Raw genomic sequence first — 24,600 nt, 5'->3', positions numbered from 1 at the left:
GACATAGATAAAATAATACCATTCTGATTATTTTTTACTTCAATTTTTAAGTAGGCCCAATATATAAAAGATCAAATAATAACAAAAGACATGAAGAAAGCCACTGATACTAGTTAGAAGTACTTGTTTGCCATTACACAGAGTTACTTTGCTTTAAAGATAATAAATTGTGAAGTGAATTCTAATTAAGCTTACTCTACTGAGTGCAGTGGACACAGAGCGTGTTTTACTCTTTATGTCTTTTAAAATTCAATTTTTGCTTTGTTGGGGGCCCTGTCAATACAATCATTATTCTCTCTGCTTGTCATACTTGGGTCATTTCTCAAGAGAGGAAAATATTTACTTCTCTAAATATATAAGGATGTAAGGACTTACATTTTTTCTTATTTTTGAAAGGAATTTTAATTTCTAGAAAATGGAAAATGATATAAAACTACAAATAAAAGGAAATAGTAACATAACAGAAATTAGAGTCTTTAAGACTTAAAATTTCATTGAGAAACAGAAATTATATAATAGCAAAATGTTATATAAATTGAAAAGCTTTAAAAATATCTTGGAATACTTAAATAAGAAACCCACAGCCAAATGTCAGCAAAAATAATCACAATCAAAATTTCAGCCTTATTTTTAGCCTTCATAGTCTCAGAGACTTAAATGTACTCCTAACTATATACATCCGTACATTTAAAAAAGGAAATTAGAAAGGAATTGGATAATTTTAAGCAGCTACTTGTGACTCTTAATTGTCACATGAAAAGAAATTTTCTGCACTAGCAAAATAGGTTGATCTAAAGTTAGCCATATGGCCATTATAGTGCAGAGTAATATACAAAATGATATTAGATACATTCTTAATAATAATCCTGCGTCGATCGTATTCATATTTATACTCCTTAAAACAGTTTGGATGGGAAAGTGAGACCCTCAGGTAAACTTTACATACTTCTCCATCCCGTCAGTAATAGTGTCAGCTTTTGACACAAGCACAAAACATTATTCATTCTTTTTTTTTTTGCAACCGGTAATAAAATGCTGTACCTTTGAGAAATTCAAGAAGAGTCAGATTTCATCTCTATCCATTTTTATTTTAAAAGTAGAAAAGATGGTAAGGGAAAATCTGACCTACTTTCTCCCTCCCCTCTTCCATTAGTTTTGAGTCTGGCTGGTAACCAGCTATTAACCTATTTTCAATTTTAGGCAAAACTGCATTCTATGAAAGTGGTTTCAGAAACTTAAAAAAAATCCTACATACATCAAAAGAACTTCTTTCACAGTATATCTTTAATGTCATTAAATGACAGCAGTTATCTAATTTGACATTAGGTAATTAAAACAGGGACTTAAGTAAAATGAGTTTGAGAAAATACCCACGCAAAACATTTATTTCTAGTAGCTTCCTCTAGTTAGTTCACAAGGGGGGATGTCTTCGGGTGAACTGGGGAAAGGTATCAGCAAATGCCTGCGGATATGATGCTGAGGGCAAGCTGGACACTGAGAAATCAGTAAAAACTCCCCGACAAACTGTACTGCATTGGCTGATAGAAACAGACTTTCCATTTGGGTTTGAAAGGTCTTTCCAAAAAAAATTTTTCTGTTGCCTCTTTACATCCTTCGCCCATGGAAAGCTCTTTCATACACAAGAGGCTACCAGAGGGAATTCCTGCTGGATTGAGAATGGGCCCAACAAAGCAAAAGTGAAGAAAGACAAGCTTATATAGTTAAAAACTTCACTGTGGAAGCACTTGTATTCGCCAGAATGAGGCCCATGACACACTACGGTCTGGGCCATGGTCTCGGTGTCGGCATCTCTTCACACTCTCTACACACTCCGTACCGAGACTGCACGGTGGATACAAAGAAATAGGACAAAGGTCATCTCGAGCGGCACCTGAAAACGGAAAATGAAAGCTTTGCACAAAAGGAAGAAAGCAGAGGAGATTGGGTTGTGGCAATGAATTGAACACTGCAGCTCACGTTTTGTTCACTGTTACACTACACAGACAGTGAGGTCTCGACTTGCTTGACAAACTGGTGTCATCTCAGAAGACTTGAGAAGAGAGAACATGTCACTGTACAGAATAACAGAGCTCTTTGCTTACATGTTCATGCCAGGCATCCCGGGGCCACCTAAAGCATTCAGTGGGGGTCTCATTGCACCTCCATAGTTCTGTAATGATAACCAAGGGTCAGACTACCACAAAACAAAAAAACAAAACCAAAGAGGAGGGGGAAGAAAGGAGAGCAGGTTAATGATTTCCCTACACAACTCCCGACTGGCTGAGGCCTGTGTAATTCATTCTCTGAAAGGTCCACTCTGAACTTTTGCTTCTATTTTAACAGTTACTTTGGTTTGTGTCTTTATAAAACTACATGAATATGGAAGATCACAAGAGCACGCTAAGTGATTAAGGTATTAATATTCAACATATCTTTATTAATCTCCCAATATCGGCACATTAGGGAACCTTTTCAAATAAAACACTTCATAAATCAAAAATTGTGTTTTTAGAGAAAAAAATTTATTCAAAGGGCTTGAAATCATCAGACCCAAAACAATTACATGAAGTCTGAAAAAAACTGAAGAATACAAAACAGATAAACTTCTCACCAAATCACAATCCAACATACAAATGCACGAATCCTTGCAAATATCCAAAATGCATGGAAAGTAATGTATACTCAAAATACACATGCATGAATTGTACAATCAAATGAACTTGATTTAACATCTATTACGTCCAATCGGAGGATGAAAAACATTTCAGCATTTAACATACATATCCTGTTAGCTTAGTTTAGCTGCCATAAGGACCTGTAACGGGACTGAGCATTACCGAGTTCGTATGCCTGACGCTCCATGACGTTCACACTTGGCTTTCTGACACTACTGTTCGAATACTCTTTTCACTGCTGGCTGCTTTTATTTTGCTAACTCTTTAAGTGCTGCTTTCCTCCAAGTTCTAGCTACAGAATTCTTTTCCATAAATACATATTTAGGGGCAATCTTATCTGGTACTATTTTTCCACCAATTATTTACACATTAGGAATCCAGATCTTTATATTTTATCGTGGAATCTTGCTAAGCCCCTAGATAACTCACATGTTTAAGGTCACAGAACTCGGTTCCACCTGGATGCTACCTCCTGGCAACATCGGTGTTACCCTCCTGAGGAATCCCCCGCATCTCCTTTCTCAGGGAGTTCTGCGCACCACCTTCCACACAGTAGTGTGGCCCAGGTCTCTCTGAGAGTTCCTTGATGTTCCTTCCTTTTCTTTCAATCCCCACATTCAGTCTGGCACCACACTCTACAGATTCTACCTGTGAAGACCTCTTGAAACAGTGCTTTCCTTCCCCTTACTACTGCTCGCTGCCAGGTATGAAACTGCTGGTCTACCTCACTCTCTCTGCTCCTCCTCTGTTCTCCGTGTCCCCTTGAATTACCTTCTTACAGCTATACTGACCCAGCTACCAGGCAGGGAGCCTGAGGTCCTCCAGTGTGGCTCTCTGGGGTCATTCCCAGCTCAGTCCCAGCTGTCTCCTCTGCCTTTATCTCCTTCAGTTTTCTCCTTCATTCTACTCCCAATGGTATTCTAGCGAACCTACTGGGTTTCTGCAAGTTCAAAAACACACAGTACACTTTTATACTCATGCTAACTTGTCTTCCTTGGCCTTTCTCTTTGTAGTAGGTGCTAAGATGACAAGGAAATAAATCAGTGAGAAAGGGTCTATTAACCTCAGAGAGAAGGACTCACTTCATCAGTGAAATCCCTTAGTTATGTGCTGTTCTCACTTGCTTTTCCTGTGAGGAAGTCTTATTTAAATGTCCCAGTGTGGGTGCTGTGGGGTGGTTTCTGCCCACACCCGAGCCTTGGTTAAAGGATGAGTACTTCCCTTGCTCTCTGGGTCATACCTAGTGATGCCAGCAGTATTGGCAGAGGGTTTGAGAAAAAGGATATTCACTGGAAACGAACTCTGAATGGGAAATTAAACTAGAATACTTCACAAGAAAACTCTCCCCTTACTATTTAATCTTAGAAGACCTGTGTTTTATCTTATCAAGGAGAACATTAATTTTCTTTACAGTTTTGGACATAGAAATACATTGGTTTGAATCTCTACTCCAATAGCTCTGTGTCCCTCACTCGCCTTTTCTTTCTGTGTGATCTTGGGCCAGTGATTTGCCCAGTGATAGCCCAATTTTAGCTTCCTTATCTGTACAGTGATGCTATTATCCTCCTGACAGAAGGATAAACTATAAAGCACCTATCATACTGCTTGATGAATGAAAAGCATGGTCCTTTTGTTTAAAATCGTAGCTGTTACATCTTCTTTACCATTGCTAATACAACTTAAATGAGTCCTCTTCTTACTGGATTCCAATGAGTCCTCAATGCTAACAGAATTACTTGATTGTTTATGTAGTGATTCCTTGGTCACTGCACAGAAAGCATGTACATCTTCTCTCTAGACTCTCCCTATTATATGATAGTTTAGATGTATCTGTGTATCCCACTAAGTAGTAAGTACCCTGACAACAGAGCACTGATTTTTATTCATCTTTATATACTTAATGCTCAAGTACAATGTTTGGCACATAGTGAGCCTTCAATAAATGATTGCCTGATTAAACTGAATTGTCACAGCAAGTAAGAGATTATTCAAAACAGTACATACTTGATAGATTTAGAAAATATTTTCATTTTGTGAATCATCTAAAGCAAAAAGAAATTAGGGAGAAAAGAAAGAATTACAACTGCTTTCCAAGTGGTATCAACAAAGAATGGGAAGAGCTAATTTAGAATCACTGAATTTCAAAGCTGATGGCAACTACGCAATTCCATCTGGTCTAATCTCTCTTCCAATGCAGTGTTCCTGACAGAATGGCTGTTCGGGCTCTGCTGAGAAGGTTTATAAAACGCTTTCCATGATTGGACGGTATAATTCCTAGGAAGTTTTTCCTGTACTGAGCTGAATTCTAACACCATGTTAGATCTGAAAACACAGAATTGGTTCACTATGTAGAATGAGTTTACAGATAAAAAGAGAGCCTATTATATGTTTTGTCATTTCCCCGTTTCTCTGCCCTGAGCAACTATCTGATCTAGAAATCCTACTTGTATGTAACTTTTAAATTTTAATTTTTATTAGCCCATGTTTGCAGTGCATATGATCACATTCATCATGTGGAATTGGGTCATGTGCATGACATATCTTCATTCTTTATCTTTCAGATTTTTGGTGGAACGAGAAATAGGTACTTTTAGTGAATTTTTCTGTAAATCATCTTGCTGAGCTTACAAACTCAAGCTAGCTTAATTTGTATCTTATTACAAAAGCAAGTAGAAAAAAATGACTTCAAATATGTTATTAGATCTTTTTCTTGATTACACATATTATTTTGCTTTTCAATTGAGAGGATATTGATATCAATTTAAAGTCACGTACTCTTACTATACTTAGTTCCAAACAGATGAAGGGATGGGAAGTATTTGCCGGATTTGGGGCAGACTGATTTCTTCATTTATGCGATAAGTGCTCATCACACATTTACTGTGTTCTACATGTGCCCTCTGCCTGAATCAGCATGATTCAAGAGTCACTTATATTTCTTTGTTTAGGGGTTCAGTTGTTCCATTAATTAACTACTGTTTCCCTTCACCACACTGATTTTAAGCCAAAAAAACCCCAAAACAAAACTTACAGAAGCAGCACCTATGAAAAAAGAGGTGTATGCTGTGTTTGCGCTAAAGCTGGAGACAGCACCTGAGGGGCTTTCTGCAGTAGAGCTGGGCAGGCACAGTGACTGTCCTGCGGAGGACTATGGATGGCCCAACGTCTGCTGTAGGAGTTGAGCTACGCACAGCTAACCTTTCTCACAGACTTCACAGTTCACCGCGCATGAATTTTCCGTGGCAGTGTTAGGAAGTATGGATGTCATAAGATTCCTCCCACTCCAAAGGGTTTTACCTTTCTTGTTTGCTGTGGTACCATTCATATGAATGTGATTCCTGTTTTCATTGAAGTATTATGTATTCTATGATACACAATTTTCTCTAGCACCTGTTACTTTGCATACTGTGAGCTTAAAAATTTATTAATGATATTTCTGGTCTCTGAGATGAATTCATACCAATTCACACTTTATTTTTTGCATATTATACTGAAATAGATAGCAAGGATACTGCCAATCTAAGTGGAAGAAATAAACTATTTCTTTTGAGCTTGAAAATGTAAAGACAATATTCACATACAATAAACTTAGTTATTAAACTCATCAGTTAGAGATTACTCAATAGAAATAGATTTTTATTATCTGTTCAATTTACTTATAACATAGATCTTTAGATATAAAGCATAAATATTACTATGCTTTTTACTTCTCCATTTTCAAATGAGATTTAAATGTTCACATAGTTTACACAAGCATTGGTTACCTCTTCAAACACTGCAAAAATGACTAATAAAACAAGACCTAATTTTTAAAGTATGAAGCACTAATACTAGTAATATTTTGGGAATAACAAAAGCTTAAAGAGCTAAAAAAACAAGTGAGCTGAAAGAAGAATGCTAATTAAATTATAGGCATAAAGTTCTTATGTGTATTTTAAATGTATCTTAAGACAATCTTTTGGGAAGAAATCCTTTAAATTCTGCACAGCCATGTTAGTGGTGGAAGAGTTTACTAAAAAGTCCATTTAATCAATGAAATATCCTATAGATCTTATAAATCCTAACTGCTATTGATAGCCTAATGACAGCTGGTTAAGACAAACCATCCTTCCTAATATGAATAGAAATAGGGAAAATTTTTAAATATTTAAATGAGAGTTTTATAAGACTTAAGGAAATACATAGGGGAGAGCAGCTCGGGGCAGTTGTGTGTGTTTATGTAGGAAGCTTTTCATGTGACACAGGGTCTCTGAGAGACTAGGTCACGTGAACCTCATGTTTCTATTTAGTCACATTACTGTATGTTGGTTAAAAACTCCTAGGTCTACATCATATCATTTGAGTGGTGAGTTCTTAATTCTTTAACTCCATTGGGGATACAATAAAAACTCAATTTGATTCTTTAAAAGTAGGAACATGAAACAATTTACCAAAACTATCACTCACAATGCTTATTAATGCCAGCTTTAGGACATGCTAACTTCTGACCCAGGCAGGAGGTAAAAATTTCAAATTCTGGATTTTGGATTAGTCTTCTTTAAAGTTAAACATAATAAAATTAATTCCTACCTTAAGAAATTTTTCTGAGACAAAATGATGTTTTAGCTAAATAAATGATATCCTGGAATAGCAGGCTTAAAATATTACCAAGAGTTAGGACACATTTAGCCCCAGTGTATTCTTTTGGGAAATTCTGACAGTAAAAGTTGGATTACATCTGATAGTGTAGCAGTAGTGTTATCCTTGTTCAGTAAGACACGTTTTAATCTTTAGTTCTAAATAGTTCTGTACTGTTTTCCTATTTTATAAAGAAATATGGTTGTATATAATAAATTTTCAATAGCATTCTTTAAAGGATTTATAGAAATATATTTTATGTTCATTCTACTTAATATTTTCAATTAACTAAGTTTTAACTTAACCACTTCCTTAACATAGCTAACAGTGTAAGTTATCTTTTTATAATAATTATTATAATATATTTCTATACATTATGTTTTCCCAAATAAACTAAAGCATATATGATAGCAACTTGTTAAAATACAGTTTGTTGTTACAGTAATTTGGAAATGTCACAAATATTCTATCTTCAGGGTCCTAACAAGGATGTATATCAGGACTTGTGTGTGTGTGTATGTGTGCGTGCATGAGTGTGCGTGTGCGCTGGGGACCGTACCCAGGGCCTAACACTTGCTCAACATGTGCCCTACGCTGGGCTACAACTCAGGACCAGTGTAGCTGATGACCTCATCACATGCACTAACAATGCACCAACAACCCATGTGGTTCCGTGGAACACAGGTGGATGCCAGCCCGGGCATCGCGCTGATTGCTTACCTGTGGCCCCAAGGGCACCATTCCTCTCGGGGGTGTCATTCTCTGCATTGGCCCAGCCATGTTCGGATGTCCTGAAAGAGGATGAGGATGTCAGCAAGTCCCACCTCGAGGCTAAGCTGGAGTGGGCCTCCACCCTCGCAGGTGTGACCTCAGGTACCAAGTGACCTGGTGAGGACGCCTCTGACCGTGGCTTCCGTGGCCCCTCCCCACCTCCAGCCACCACCCGCTGCTCTCCTCTGATGTCTGGATGAACCCCCGCCTCTGGCGTGGTGTCCCTGCTCTCTCCCTGGGAGCCAGGACAGCGCCTTGTCCATCAGCTGACTGGTCTCCGTGGGAGGTGGGTGTGAGGTAAGGCAGCATCAGTACCCTGGTTCCTTCCATCACCTCACCTTACCCTCTACTGAGAGAGGCAGAGGAAGTCCTACGCGATATAATCAGGTAGGTTCCTACTTGTTAGAAGTCTTCTATAAAGTTTTAGCAGTTATTGGTTAAGATGGGGAATTTTAGACATTTATGTATTTTGGTTTTTTTATTATCACCAACCATCTGAACTATTATGCATAAGTAAGAGCTGGCCAAAACGACTTAGCCCTGTTACTGTCAAAATCACAGTTGGTAAAATTATGGAAGATTTTACAAATGAAATTTTCCTGAAGAAACACAGGTGTCCCTCCCCAATCTCACGGCTCCTCCAGTCACCTTGCTGTCGCGTGGGGTCCATGCCGCTGGGGAGTAATGGCTGGCTTCCTGGGACGCCTCCAAGTGCCTAGCAATTTAGTGAAACAAAATGAAACCAACACTGTGACTCTTCATTAAGTGAGTACTTCAAAACATCTTAAATTCCTGAAAAACGTAATGTTTCAGTGTTTTTCAAGACTTCTATATTTCACATTAATTTATAAATTTTATAGCTCTATATGCTTAATATACGTTCTTGGGCTCTAGAAAGATTCTACTGTGCCCAGTTTTGTGGCACATACAATAAGCATTTGGGGAGAATAGCAGTCTAGGCAAAAGCATGCCATTTCTTCCTCAGAAGTACAATTTGCTTAGGGCGCGGAAATGACTGATTTTGCCTCTTACAAATGAGACATTTTTACAGAATATTTCACTCTTTTGATACCTAAGAGTTCAATGAATTTTTTGGTGTATTTTTTCTTAGAAACTATTTTAAAAATATATCAATTAAGTTCACACAACTTGGCTGTATGGATAAAGGGAAGCAGAACTGAAAAAGATGGAAATGGATGTGGTTGGGTTTTTGCTGAGACCCGGACTGCATCACGGGATCCACACACATGTGTGAGAGACCCATAGAGCAGGGTTAGGTGACAGCTGATGCCATGAGCTTCTGCACACACTCAGAATCCCAAAAACTGGTGGTGATTCCTAGCAGAATCCCTGATTAAAGCAGGGAAACCTTACGCACTTAGTGAAATAGTTCAGCAGATGCTTAACATTAATGTCCTGGCACGCCCAGATCAGAACGGCTTTTTTAATTGTTATCATTTTGGATGCTGCAGTCAGTGCAATTTCTCAACCAGTTTTATAATTTCTTTGGGGCGGCGCCAGGGATCGGCCCTGGCCTCACACATGCTGAGCAAGGGCTCCTCTACTGTGCTGCAACCCCAGCCCCGCTTCTGCAGCTCCTGGAATGTGCTGCTTACAAGCACATCCAGCGAGTTTCTTGAGTGCCCATCTCTCGGGGAGCTTGCAGACCCTTATGTGGTCACCTCTGATAACCTTTAGATCTCAGTCCAGGGGTCACTTCCTAACACAATTCCCCTGTAAACCCAGTCCTCCTTACGTGTGTGTTTGCGTTTAAAAGAATAATTTCCAAGCCTACAGAAAAAACTCATGAAGAGTGCAAAGACATTCCCCATGCCCGGACCACCCTCCCCTGCCGGTAATAGTGCACATTCGCCCCATCGCCTCTTCTTCCCGCCCCGGCCTCTCCACCACTGACCTAGTGTAAACCAGAACCAGTGTGCATGCCTCAGACACGGTGCCTTTTCACAGATTGGTGCAACACAGCTCCCCAAGCAGGCGAAGTCTCCACAATGCCATGCAGCATTTCAGATCGGCAAACCCATAGGCCCAGTGCTGCCATCCAGGCCACAGAGCTGATTTAAGTTTCGCCACCCCCCACAAGGTTTCTTTTTGGTGTCAGAACATCATGGAAATACGTTGCAGTTCATCCTCACGTCTCTTCGTGCTCTCTAACAGGAACAATTCTTAGTGTTCATGCCTATGTCTCTTTTTATTGTGTCTTCAACGGTTTCGAAGGAAATAAGCCTTTGTATTGGATGTTCCCTCCTGCCTTGGTGCAGGTCCTATTTTCACAGCGGGAAAAGACCAGAAATGACAGGTGCTCTCCTCAAGGTGTTACCCCGAGTGCGGCGGGCGGATGCACCCCACCGACGTCAGCCTCTGCCACTGGGCTGTGTGGTGCCCGCCGGGTTTCTACACAGAAAGCCACTCTTTCCCTCTTTGTCACTGATTACTTTTATTACCTCAACTATTCTGAAATTGTTTATTGCACAGCCTCACCAATACTTTTTCTTTTTTTTTGGTACCGGGGATCAAACTCAGGACCTCGTGCTTGTGAGGCAGGTGGCGGAACCACTGAGCTACATCCCCGGCCCAGGCTCACCAATTCTTTACCCACCCACCAGCCATGGCCTCTTTATTTTCTCACTTGCTCTTCGATTTCTATTTTTCACTCAATGGGTTGTAATCTATTAGCATCATTTATTCCAGCGTTTAAATTATCCCAGGCCTGGTGAGTGGGAAGACCTTCACGCTAGCCCTAGGTCTTTCCGACACAACCTCATCATTTCCGGAGCATTTTTCTCCTCCTTTTCTGGTGTAAAATGTCCTACGTTCACTCATCCTTTTTCTGGCCAGCCCTGGTGGCAGCTCCTTCTCCGGAGGCCCTTGACTCCTCTAGTGGAGGACAGCATGTAAGCACGGAGACCTGGTGCTGGGACAGCCACAGTAAGCAGTGAGCTTGGCAGTCTACACTTGTGTATGTGGACACACACACACACATATGCACGCTCATACAGATCTAGGATGAACTTTGTATCTGCAGATATGCACGGTATAAAATCAGCATCTCTGAGTCAAATCTGATACTCTGGAGTTGTTTTTAGCCTTCTTCCTTTCTAGGTCTGTAAATCTCCAAAAGCAGGAAACCGGCTCTCTATACCCTCAATACATTTCCTTACTTACCTACTCAGTGTATTTATTTGCCCATAGAGCTGTGCCCACCTACACTGGCCTCCTTGCTATCTCTGTGGGGCTCCTGTGTAGCCCCTGGATGCCCTCGTAAAGGGGGTGGGCACAGTGGCTCCTCTGCTCACTTTCCTAGAACTGCACACTATCTGGGCTTGCTGTTTTAGTCCTTGTTGCCAACTCTACTGCCACAGAGCGATACACACTTATTGGTAGGATAAAAGGAATAGGATTCAGATTGGCTAATGTAAAGCATCATTAGTGATAAAGTCATACCCATGGAATAAACTTCAAAGAATGAAAAGGAAGAAGATGAAAGATTTAATTCTCTTAAAATATCCAAAAGGTAAGAAAGAACACTGAGCTGAAATTAGGAAGGGGACCAAAATCATATTTCCTCAAAACACATGAGGAGAGTTCCAAGAAGGAAAAGTGGCCAACCTGGTCCAAAGTCATGAAGAAAGGAAGACAGGAAAGATAGGGCTAAACACTTCTTCCGCTGTGAACCGGAAGTCCTTGCTCTCCTATGGCCCCTAGTACTTTGTGACACACCCTGGTCTCACCACTAGATCTCCAAGCTGCTCTGTAGGCAACAGGGCTTTCCCGCTGCTGGCAACTGTTTTCTTCAAAATTTTACTTTTTCTAGATTATCTTAGAATATGAGAACAATTGACAAATCTTTCTCACTTCTACTCATCACTTAAAAATAAAGCATCCTCACAAAATTTTTAGTGTCAAGCTGTCTTTCAAAATGAGTATCTTCGTCTAAATTTAATTACTGAGTCATCAGTGTTTGTATTTTAGTGTAAGTCAAATGTTTAACTTCGAAAACATTTTTTATGATTCCTGTGACTGCTAAATGGTTACCTTTGTGTATGAGCAGGGGCATCATGACTGCATTCTTTACACCCTTCATACCAAAGAAATAAACTTATACACCTTGTGGTTGGGAGGATTTCTATGTTTTTAACATGTTAAATGTACTCCACTCAGACTTGTTTCGCTAGTTAGCATGTTGGGCACATGATGTTTGTTCTATAAAAATCTCTGTGGCAAAAAATAGTATAAACTAATCTTGAGGATTCTTTTTTTTTTTTTTCGGTACTGGGGATCGAACTCGGGACCTTGTGCTTGTGAGGCAGGCGGTGGCACTACTGAGCTACATCCCCTGTCCTTGAGGATTCTTAAAGACAACAGTCTGAAGAATAACATACACTGTAAATTTGTGTATCTGTGCCAGGAATTGTGCTAAACTCTCTGTATTTGTTATTCCATTCAGTCAATGCTCACAACAATGCTATTGGGCTATTATTATTAATTCTGATAATGAGAAATCAAAGTTTAACACATTAGCTGTTTGCTGATTTGTCCATGGCTATATACTAGTATTTGTGAGCAGAGTCAGGGCTTAGAATTACGTCAACCTACTCTGAAAGTCTTTACGAGAAGCCTTAAATGCAAGGCTTTAAATTAAATGAAATAATGTAACATTTTATCAAAACCAAATAACTACAGAGAGGAGCTGCTGGCTTCATGAAAGAACTATGTAGTCAACATCACAGGCTGTATCAGGGTTCCCACAGTAAGGCCTCTCGGCACTTCCGCTCTGGTGCACACACGTGCTGAATGCTCACCGATGATGAGAAATACCAGAATACGGACTTCTCAGCGTTAGCAATAGAGCTAATGGGCCCTCTAATTATATGAGATAAAGTAGGGTGCAGTAATAAAGAAATATCAGAACTAGAAGTGACATTAGAAACATCTGCGTCTGCTCTCTTCTGCCACAGTAAGGAAACCAGAGCCCTAAAGGTGCCCTGTTCAGGGCTGCATGCGGCTGGGGCTTCACACACACAGGTCCTTCAGCAGCACCGCCACCACTTTCTGCTTTCTGAAAACAGGTGATATCAATAGAGATGATATTAAAATACAGGAAGTTATATTCAGTGTAGGAAGATGTTTGTCCTTACAGCACAACTTGCCAGTTGATACATATGTTCACTTACTTTTTTCAGTATTTGAACTGCTGCAGCTGTGACAGGAAGGGTATAGCCCTTTGCTATATGTGGTTTTTCAAATTTAAACAGAATCGATGAAGACACACTAGTCACGTTTCAAGTGCTTAAAAGTGCTCAAAACACCGAAGCCACTGCGTGTGCCTGCACCCGAGACATCTCCGCAGCCCAGAGAGCTCTGGGGCCACATGGGCTCTGCTGGAGAAGGGATTGCCATTACTCAGCCCCTGATGGGTCCCCACCCCAGAGAATGGTGCCCGGTACACAGTGAGCCTCCACGACTCTGGTTAATCTCGGGAGAGATCTTGGGAGCCTGTGAATGAAAGCAGGGGACTCTGCACTGGCTTCTATGTGAAGGGGATGTACCTGAGGTCAAGCACTGGAACTGGGAGGGACACTTGGGCAGGAGGATCAAACACTTTCACAAATCTCCACATAACCACAACTTAAACTGCCTTAGGGTTTACTAGCTTAGGGTTCACTGTAAACTTTCCTTCCTGTGGAAGGGAGAATTTATTTTCTTCTTCTGGAAATTTTGAATTTTTAAGCTTCTGTTACTCTATAAAGGCAGAAAACAATTGGAAACACACACACACACACACACACACACACACACACACACTTCCTCCCAGGATCCACTCAAAATTCAGTCATGAGGTCTGCCCACACCCTACCAAGGTCCCGAGTTGTGCAGAACACGCAGAATCAGCCCGCGCCCCAGCAACAATCCACTGGACCCCCAACCCCACTCCTCTGTACAGCCACCTGGTTCCACACTACAAAGACACAGAGGACACCGGACCATCAGACCAAGGTACTGAGTCCCGCTGCTCCTGGCCCAGAGGTAGGGGCTTCCCAGCCACCATCCCTCCCGCTGCTCCCAGACCACAGGAAAGGGCTTTTGGGCCACCTTCTGTCCTGCCGCTCCTGACCCAGAGGAAGGGGCTTCCAGGCCCCAATCCCTCCCACCGCTTCCAGTCCAGAAGTAGGGGCTGCTGAGCTGCTATCCCACTGCTCCTGGACCAGAGGAAGGGGCTTCCCGGCCACCATCCCTCCCAGTGCTCCCAGACCACAGGAAAGGGCTTTTGGGTCACCATCCCTACCACTGCTCCCGGCCCCTGTCCCACCTCTCCCAGCTCAGAGGAGGTAATCCGCACAAGTGCCAACAGCCCCCACCTGAGTCGAAATGAGAAAACATGTAAATAAGTCTCAAAACCAGACTTCCAGATCACCTACAGCAAGCCCAAAGGGAAATGAGATGGAACACTCTGATACTCAACCACCTGGACTCCCTGAACTGGCAACAAAAGGGGATCTGGAAAAACTGAAATCAGAAATAATTTCTCAGATAACAGGAGAAATTGTGCCCCTAGTGCAAGACATGATTAATAAATCTAGAGAGGAACTGAGGAACATGATGGAATCCCAACATAGGAAACAAATGGAATACATAAAACAGATGCAAATAGATTTCCAGGACATGAAAAACTCCATTGAAAGTCTACACAGCAGAATGAGCCAATGTGAGGACAGAATTTCAGATATAGAAGATAAGATTGCAATTAATGACTAGGAAAAGAAAAATTGCTTCAAAATTATAAGGGAACATGAGAAATCAATCAAGCAGCTGCTAGATGATGCAAAGAAGAATAACATAAGACTGATTGGAGTCAATGAAGAAACAGGAGAGAGTGCATATGACATAAAAAATCTCTTCACAGAAATAATGGCAGAAAACTTCCCAAGCAAGGGAAAAGAGCTTGACATACAGATAAATGAGGCATATAGGACTCCAAATAGCCTTGATCAAAAAAAATCTACACACAGGCATATAATTGTTAAGATTCCAGAAACTCAACAGAAGAAAAAGTTCTACAAGCAGTTAGAGAAAAAGAAACAAATCACATACAAAGGAAAGCCCATCAGAATCACAGCAGACTTCTCAACACAAACCATCAAGGCAAGAAGAGCTTGGAGAGACATATTCCAAGCCCTGAAAGAAAACAGCCTCCAACCCAGATTGATGTACCCTGAAAAACTATCTTTCAAAATGGATGGAGAAATAAGATACTTTCATGACAAAGAGCACCTTAGGAACTTCATGAATACCAAACCAGCACTCCAAAGAATTTTACACAATATCCTAGGAACAGACATTGAGGATCACAACCCCAGGAAGCAAAGCAGAATGAACCCATCTGGCATGACAAGAAATTAAATGGAAAGGGGGAGAATACAACAAAAAGAAAAAGTCATGGCAATGACAAGTCAATACGTTTCAGTTATAACCATCAACGTTAATGGTCTCAATTCACCAATCAAAAGAAATAGACTGGCAGAATGGGTCAAGAAGCAAAATCCAACAGTATGCTGAATACAAGAAACACACTTAATTCAAAAGGAAACTCATAGACTGAAAGTTAAAGGGTGGAAAACAATACTCCATGCAATGGGAACCCGAAAAAAAGCAGGAGTGGCCATCCTCTTTGCAGATCAAGTAGATTTCAAACCAACAATGATTAAGAGAGACAAAGAAGAGAGAGTACATCCTTGTAAAGGGAAGAATCCAAGAGGAAGAGATGACAATCATAAATGTATATGCACCAAACACTAGTGCACCCAACTATATAAAACAAATACTAATGGACATGAAAAGTCATATATGCACTAATACAATTGTAGTGGGGGACCTCAACACCCCACTGTCACAGATAGATCAACTAGACTAAAAATAAGTAATGAAATACTAGAACTCAATTGAACTCTTGAACAAATGAACTTAACAGATGTTTACAGAGTCTTCCATCCCACAAAATCAGAATACACATTCTTCTCAGCTGCACATGGGTCATTCTCAAAAACAGACCACATACTCACACATAGAACATGTTTAAGTAAGTGCAAAGGAACTGAAGTTATCCCCTGTATATTATCAGACCATAGTGCAATGAAATTCGAGATCCAGAGCAAAAGAAACTCAAAAAATTTCATGAACACGTGGAAATTGAACAACACACTTCTGAATAACCAATGGGTCACAGAGGAAATTAAAGAAGAAATCAAACAGTTCCTTCAATTAAAAGACAATGACAATACAACATATCGGAATCTATGGGACACAATGAAAGCAGTCTTACGAGGGAAATTCATAGCAGTGAATATGCATATTAGGAAAATAGAACGAGCCCAATTAAATAACCTGATGCTGCACCTCCAGCTTCTAGAAAAAGAAGAACAGGACAACCCCAGAGTTCATACAAGGAAGGAAATTATAAAGATCAGAGGAGAAATCAATGCAATGGAGACTAAGAGAATGATACAAAAAAATCAATGAAGCCAAGAGTTGGTTCTTCGAAAGAATCAACAAAATTGACAAACCCTTAGCCAACCTTGTCAGAAAAAGGAAAGAAAAGGCCCAAATCCATGCAATTAAGAATGAAAGGGGTGAAATTACAACAGATCCAGCAGAAATCCAGAGGATCATCAATACCTACTTCCAGAACCTATACGCCAATAAGATGGACAACACAGAAGAAATGGACAGATTCCTAGATACATATGAATTACCAAAGTTGAATGAAGAAGACCTAAAAATTCTGAACAACCCAGTATGAACCAATGAAATTGAAAATGTAATTAAAAACTTATCAACTAAGAAAAGCCCAGGCCCTGATGGCTTCACTGCTGAATTCTACAAGACATTTAGAGAGGAACTGCTACCACTACTGTTTAAACTCTTCAATGAAACTGAAAGGGAAGCAATACTCCTGAATTCATTCCTGGAAGCAAGCATCACCTTGATCCCCAAAGCAGAGAAAGACCCAACTGAAAAGGAGAACTATAGGCCAATCTCACTAATGAACATAGATGCAAAAATCCTTAATAAGATAATGGCAAACAGAATGCAGAAGATCATCAAGAAGATCATACACCCTGATCAAGTGGGATTCATCCCAGGGATGCAGGGATGGTTCAATATACAAAAATCAATCAATGTAATACACTATATCAATAGAGCCAAGGACAAAAACCATATGATTATCTCCACAGATGCAGAAAAAGCATTTGACAAAATCCAACATTCATTTATGATAAAAACTCTACAAAAAATTGGAATAGATGGTCTCCACCTCAAACTGATAGAAGCCATCTATGAAAAACCAACAGCCAACATCATACTAAATGGTCAAAAACTGAAATCCTTCACACTAAAATCAGGAACAAGACAAGGATGTCCACTATCACCACTCTTGTTCAATATAGTTCTGGAAACATTAGCCATGGCAATTAGACAACAGAAAGAAGTAAAAGGAATAAAGATAGGAAATGAAGAAGTCAAATGACATGATAATCTTTATAGAAGACCCCAAGAACTCCACCAAAAGTCTTCTAGACTTAATAACCAAATTCAGTCAAGTAGCTGGTTACAGGGTCAACATACAAAAATCAATAGCTTTCCTCTACACAAATGACAGACTGACTGAGAGAGAAATAGGGCAAATAATTCCTTTCACAATAGCATCCAAAAAACTGAAACACCTAGGAATCATCCTAACAAAAGAAATCAAAGACCTCTTCTCTTAAAACTATAGCACTTTGAAAAGAGAGATTGAAGATGATATCAGAAAATGGGCAGACATCCCCTGCTCCTGGGTAGGAAGGATTAATATAGTGAAAATGGCCATACTTCCAAAACTGCTATATAGATTTAATGCAATTCCAATTGAGATCTCAGCAGCATACTTCATGGACCTTGAGAAGACAATCCAAAAATTCATTTGGAATAAGAAGAGACCCAGAATAGCAAAAGCAATTCTAGGTAACAGAGACATGACAGGGGGTATCACAATCCCCAACCTGCAACTCTACTACAAAGCTACTGTGATAAAAACAGCATGGTACTGGCAAAGAAACAGACCTGAGGACCAGTGGAACAGATTAGAAGATGCAGAAACAACGCCAGACACACTCAGCCATCTCATCTTCAATAAAGGAGCCAAACACCCTCACTGGAGGAAAGATAGCCTCTTTAATAAATGGTGCTGGAAAAATTGGGCTTCAACTTGCCAAAGATTAAAACTAGACCTGTATCTCTCACCATGCACTAAACTAAAATCAAAATGGATTAAAGATCTAAATATTAAAATAGAAACTCTGAACCAGTTGGAACAGAGGTTAGGTAGAACCCTTGAAGACACTGGTGTAGGAAAAGATTTTATGAACAAAACCTCAGTTGCCTGTGAACTAGCATAAACAATCAACAAGTGGGATCTCTTCTTATTAAAAGGCTTCTGCACAGCAAGAGAAACCACCAGTAGTGGGAAGAGACAACCCACAATGTGGGAAAAAATCTTCACCTGCTCTTCCTCAGACAAAGCTCTACTATCTTGAATCTATAAAGAATTTAAAAAGATCAGACCTCCCAAATTTAAAGACCCAATCCAAAAATGGGCATCTGAAATGAACAGACATTTCTCAGACAAAGAAGTAGAAATAGCAAATAAATACATGAAAAAATGTTCAATATCACTGGTCATTCGAGAGATGCAAATGAAAACAACGCTGAGATCCCACTTCACTCCAGAAAGAATGGCTGCTATCATGAAATCAACCAATAACAAATGCTGGCGGGGCTGTGGGGAAAGAGGAACCCTGCTCCACTGCTGGTGGGAGTGTAGACTGGTACAACCACTGTGGAAATCAGTATGGAGATACCTCAAAGAACTTGGACTGGAAGTCCCATTCGACCCTGGTATTCCACTGCTGGGGATCTTCCCCAAAGAATTAAAAGAATCATACCATAGGGATATATGTGCGCCCATGTTCATAGCAGCGCAGTTTGTAATAGCTAAAACTTGGAAACAGCCCAAATGCCCATCAACTGGAGACTGGATAAAGAAAATGTGGGTTTTTTTTTATAAAATGGAGTACCACTCAGCCATAAAAAATGAGAAATTAGAGACATTTATAGCTAAGTGGATGCACATTGAGGCAAAACCCTTAAGTGACATAAATAGGACACACATGTATAAATACTGAATAGTTTCTCTGGTGTGAGAAACTGAAAGTGTAAATAAGGACTAAATGTATAATAGGTAATGTGAAATAGGAAGAAAAGGGGCAAAGGGGAAGGAAGTGGGAGGGCTAGGGGAAAGGATAGAAGGGAATGGGATTAATAGGAGAAAATGGAAAAATAGGAACAAAATCTTTGTAAATAGGGAGGAATGGAGGGGTTGAAGGGAGGGCTGGGTAAGGGTGAAAAATAAGAACCAAGAGAGACTATGTAAAGGTACAAATTTCCAATGATGAATGTCACTATATTGTATATCTAAAATGTACCAATGATTAGAATGAATAATCGATAATGCAAAATAGGAAGAAAAGGTCCAAAGGAGTAGGGGTAGTGGGAGGGGCAGGGGAAAGGAAAGAAGGGAAAGGAAAAAATGATGAGAAATGGAAAAAATGGAAATAAAGTCTTTGTAAATAGGGAAGGGTGGAGGGCGTGAAGGGAGGGCTAGGAATGGGGAAAAAATAAGAACCAAGATGCATTATGTAAAGGTACAATTCCCAATGAGAAATGTAATTGTGTTGTATACCTACAATGTACCAATAAAAGAATTTAATTAAAAAAAATTCAGTCATAAGGAAATAATATGCTTTTAATGCAGTGTCATCAGATGTCAAATAATTTACATATGTTAATATAATTATCTAAAAATAAAGAGATACTAATATTTTGATTTGGTCAAAGAAGTTACTTTATGCTTTTTATTATTAATCATTAGTTCAATTAATTAATAATAATAATTATTATTGTGGTTTTTTGAGACAGGGTCTTGCTTTGTAGTTCAGGCTGGCCCTGAACTTACTTCGTAGCCCAGGCTGATGTTATACTCCTGGTGATCCTCCTGCCTCAGCCTCCTGAGTGCTGGGATTACAGGTTTACATCACTATGTCTGGCCGACTAATTTGTTTTAAATAGGCACTATCTATTTAAATTTTAAAGTTAGAGATTCTCAAAGCCTTCTCCTTACAATTGTGGCTATCAGACTTCTCCTACATTTTTCAATAGAATATATTTCTCTTTTTGCAGCTAGAGTTCCTTATGTTTCATGTGGATATCCCTAAAAGTCAAACTCTACGTGTGAAAATTTTACAATAAAAAATTACTGGTAGAGAAATGTTTATCTTGAAAAAGAGAACATGGGATTGAGACTAAGTGTGTAGTTTGTTTGAAATGCAAGTCTTGGTTACATGAGGATACGGGCAATTTATTTTCAGTATATGAGTAAATGTCTAAACTTTTTCTCTCTTCCAATGCCTGCTAATATTTTTCCCTATTTAAAAGTCATGAAGTCTTGTAAAAATTTGCTTATCCTTAACATCCATTATATTTTTATCTTACCTTATAGGAAGTGCCCATTAAATATTAATAAAGGATAACCCTATATATTAAATTACCAGAAGAATAAAATATTTATACCTTCATTTATCTCACATGTATAACACCTACTAAAAGGAATTTTTTAAAATACTGAAATTTTTATAAAGGGGAATTACTCATAATCCCATCATCCAAAAATATCTTTTATTTTGTTTTGCTTTTGGCAAATGTGAGTATAATTGTGTGTGTGTGGGGGGGGGCAGATGAATGAAATAAATTCTCTGATTCTCTGAGTTCACATGTTTAGGTAGGGAAGGTGATATACTTACATGTTTTTTACTTTCTTTTTTATATTTGGAAACATACACATTCTTTAGTATATCACTAGATTTAATTCTATCATGCCTTTTACTACCTGCGTAGTGTTTTAAATGCATCGTGATTCATTTAGCCACTCAGCTATTATTGAACAGCGATCATTTAGGATGAGTAGAATGATCAGACGTAGCATGTTTATAGATCACCAAATCCAACTGTAGTATATAGAAGGTACAAGAGCGTTGATGTATATTATCTTAATTCATAGATCAGTTGATGTTTCAGGAATGGTGAGAAATAGAGTATAAATTTTCAAAACTCCACAGAATCAAATCAAGTGCCACTCCTCTCATTACCAGTCTCTGTACTTCTGGCTGCCTCAATATCATGTTCAGTAAATACCATGAAGCCTTCTGATTTGAGAATTTCCCCTGAGAAAGACAAAGACATGTTCTGCTCCACGTTATGAATGAAATCAATAGGCCCCTTCTGAGAGGGGACAAATTTCAGCGTGAAATTGTACAAATATGTTTTGTGGACTTAATGTCCATGTTTCACATATTTCTTCATGTATATTTATTCTCTGCTACATTGTATACTTCTGTAATTGGGTTTTCTTTTCATCATTTTGGACACTAATACCTGTTCCTACATTTTTTCAACATAGTGACATATCACTTTCCAAAACCCCAGGCCTATAAACACATAAACAGTATTAACCATTATGGATTTAGTTCAGAACCATAAAAACATTTCAAGAAACAGAAAATCTATAGCTGAATAATTAGTAGTTATAAATTGTGAAAGGTCTCTTTCTTAGATAGGTTTCACATACTCTTTATGACTAGTCAATATCACTAATGAGGCCAATGTTGCCCTTCCTGTTTTCCTAGATACAATCTACTAAGGAAACATGTCATTAGATTATGATCAACTTAAACGAGAACTAAATTTTAAAATATTTTAATATTTTTCCTTTTATATACATCATTCCAATTAATCATAGATACTAAGTCTAATTCTACTTTAATGACTACATAATGAAATCAAAGAATGATGTTTATGTTTGGAAAAGTCATACTTCTAAGTAGGATAATTTTCCTTAAATAATATTATTTAAGCTACTAACATGATTATTTTATAAAATAGCATAAATGTAGATTCCTTGGACAATAGATGTTTGAATAGATAAAGTCAAACTAAACATCTATGTGCATTCAGGGGCAGAGAGATGGATCAAAAGGAACCACTCATAAAGATACAATTGTTTTAAAATACACTTAGGTGAAATCTTAAACATTATTGTGGAAAGAGAGCCTATGCATTAACTATTACCTTCAGCTTTTTAATCGCTTCTTTATAAACCTCAAAGACATGACATATTCTTAGATCACTCAAACGATCCACATTCACAATTTCACCTCCTCCCTCTGACCTCTTCTCAAGTGTGGGTTACACTCTGACTGCCTATGAACAGGAAACCTGGTGCAGTCTTTATGCATGGCAGACATTTTCACAGTGTCACGGGAGTGCAATTCCCACAGTTCGATCACATTTTCATTAATGGTATGGAATACATAGTCAATATAGTCTGCTAAAATATGCACACGAGAACTGCACATTTCCCTAGACCTACACAATGTACAAATTCAGGATAGTGTGTTTGAAACATTATGAAGACTCCAATGAAAGTTGCAAATTTCCACTCTTTATACACACGAAATTTAAAAGATGCAGATACCTATATAAGTAGATCTGACCTCGACACACACAGTTCTCCCACAGAGAAAACCCAGTCCCCTAGTTGGATCATGGGTACCTGTGAACTTCTCTGTCCCCTTTCCTGCCATGTCCCTTGGCCCAGTGCACTGCAGGGAGATTCAGTCTGTACAAGAACAGTGCCCCCACTGCCAGTGGGAGGACAACCCAGCATAGCTTCTGCCTCAGTTTCTCCCCGGGTGCTGCCGCTCCCTCTGTGCATCAGAAGCAGAAAATACCAGCAAAGGCGGGAAGCTTCAGAGACACACGTGATTTCAGTAAGGGTGTGGAGGGCAGTCACCATATTTTTGATCACATCTCACAAAGACATTCGGGAAAGAAGGCTCCAGAACTGCTTCAGAAAGTGGCAAGAACAATGTGATGAATATGTTTAAAACGAGGAAACTATTTTGAGGGATAATTAATGGCAATGTGTCTTTTATCAAAATAAATTTTTAAGTTTAAACACATAGTATTTTTTGTATATATACACACACACCTTTGTGTAAAAAAACATACACACTGCTATAAACTAAAATTAAACTATAACTCTTTGCAAATAAAAATTGTGCTTTAGTCTCTTTGGCAAATAAATACTTATGATGTTGATTTTCAAAAAGTCTGAGAACAAAACATCACAAAACTTTAGAACTCTAATAATTAAAAAATTGGAAGAAGGGGCCGGGGATTTAGCTCAGTGGTTCTGGTGCCTGCCTCGCAAGCGCAAGGTCCCGAGTTCGATCTCCAGTACCAAAAAAAAAAAAGGAAGATCCATTGTTACATATTTATTTATTTATTTATATAACAAACTCTTCTAGAAGCAGCTAATGATTTCCTTGTTATGCCACTGTAACCAGACAGAATTTAATTAAACATTAGAGCCATGACACTGAAGCTATAGTATATGAAAGTAAAGCAAACTATATTTATAGAATATCTCATTATCATCTTTTAATGGGAGGATAATCAGCATTTATCCAAATTATATAAATCTTTAAAATATACTTGAAAGTGTAAGCAAAGTTATTCTGTAAAGACTCAGACAACATCAAAGTTGTCTCTCCTTTTTCACTGCTGTAACTGTGGCTGCAGCCACACGTGCTCTCTGTCTAACCGCTCAAGCCTGTCGGAGAGTAAAAGCAGCCACAGGGGAGAAATAAACGGATCGCTGTGGCTGTGCACTACACAGCCCCGCGACAGGCCAGCCCTGGCAGTAGACCATGTACTACTGGACGTATACGAGAGAGGTTACTAGAAGTAGCAGGATGTGGAGTAGAGAAAGGACACACATTTTCTTTCTCTTTTTCGACAGGGCCTCGACTACGTATCCCAGGCTGGGACTGGACTTGCAGCGAAACTCTTGCCTCAGCCTCTCGGTCTAGGATTATGGCCTTCACCATCAGCCTGGCTAATTTTATGTTTTTATAGAATAAAAGACACTATGATACTTTCAAGATCTTTATTGATTAAAGAAAACAATGTAACAAGTAGCTGTGATCTTACCTGATTAGGTATCCTCAGAGGGGGCCGGGGACCTCCAGGGTACCGAGGTGACATAAAAGGCTAATAAGGCAAAGCAAACAAACAAAACAGAAAAGAGCACATTGTAAAATTCAGATCTGAAAAGAAATGACTTAAAAAGCTTAGAATTAATACAAAACATAAATCAATTTACTTTGTGGCTGCTTTCAGTAGAAAGTTTTCCAAAGAAAATGTAGAAATCTCAAAGATACTAAAATAATTACAGTAAAATTAAAAAAACTCATTAAGATAATGACATCTAATTGAAAAAAAATAAGATTAAGAAAGAGGCAACTGAATCTCAATAAAGACTTCAGGAGAAGATCCACCGGCTATTTTATTATACAAGTTAAAT

The 24,600-nt window shown here is 39.0% G+C and overlaps 1 protein-coding gene across 10 annotated transcripts in view; it reads right to left on the bottom strand.

Annotated features, from left to right (window-relative positions):
* The window catches only part of Ssbp2 (single stranded DNA binding protein 2), a 274,706-nt gene that overhangs the window by 33,269 nt on the left and 216,837 nt on the right, over positions 1 to 24,600 (bottom strand). For 6 of the 10 annotated variants that reach the window (XM_004841629.4, XM_087180753.1, XM_021255718.2 and 3 more), the window contains 4 exons: positions 24,228 to 24,287; positions 8,712 to 8,778; positions 8,013 to 8,083; positions 2,103 to 2,194 (listed from right to left, as the gene is read on the bottom strand). In XM_004841629.4, coding sequence (XP_004841686.1) covers positions 2,103 to 2,194; positions 8,013 to 8,083; positions 8,712 to 8,778; positions 24,228 to 24,287 — 290 coding nt within the window. The remainder of the gene's footprint in view (positions 1 to 2,102; positions 2,195 to 8,012; positions 8,084 to 8,711; positions 8,779 to 24,227; positions 24,288 to 24,600) is intronic. The other 4 variants (XM_004841630.4, XM_021255719.2, XM_087180756.1 and 1 more) reach the window with 1 other exon arrangement.

Source organism: Heterocephalus glaber, unplaced genomic scaffold (genome assembly GCF_053883595.1).
Source record: "Heterocephalus glaber isolate CG9 unplaced genomic scaffold, H.glaber_assembly_v1.0 deba00001465, whole genome shotgun sequence".
Classification (NCBI taxonomy): domain Eukaryota; kingdom Metazoa; phylum Chordata; class Mammalia; order Rodentia; family Bathyergidae; genus Heterocephalus; species Heterocephalus glaber.
This window is presented reverse-complemented; position numbering and strand designations above follow the sequence as displayed.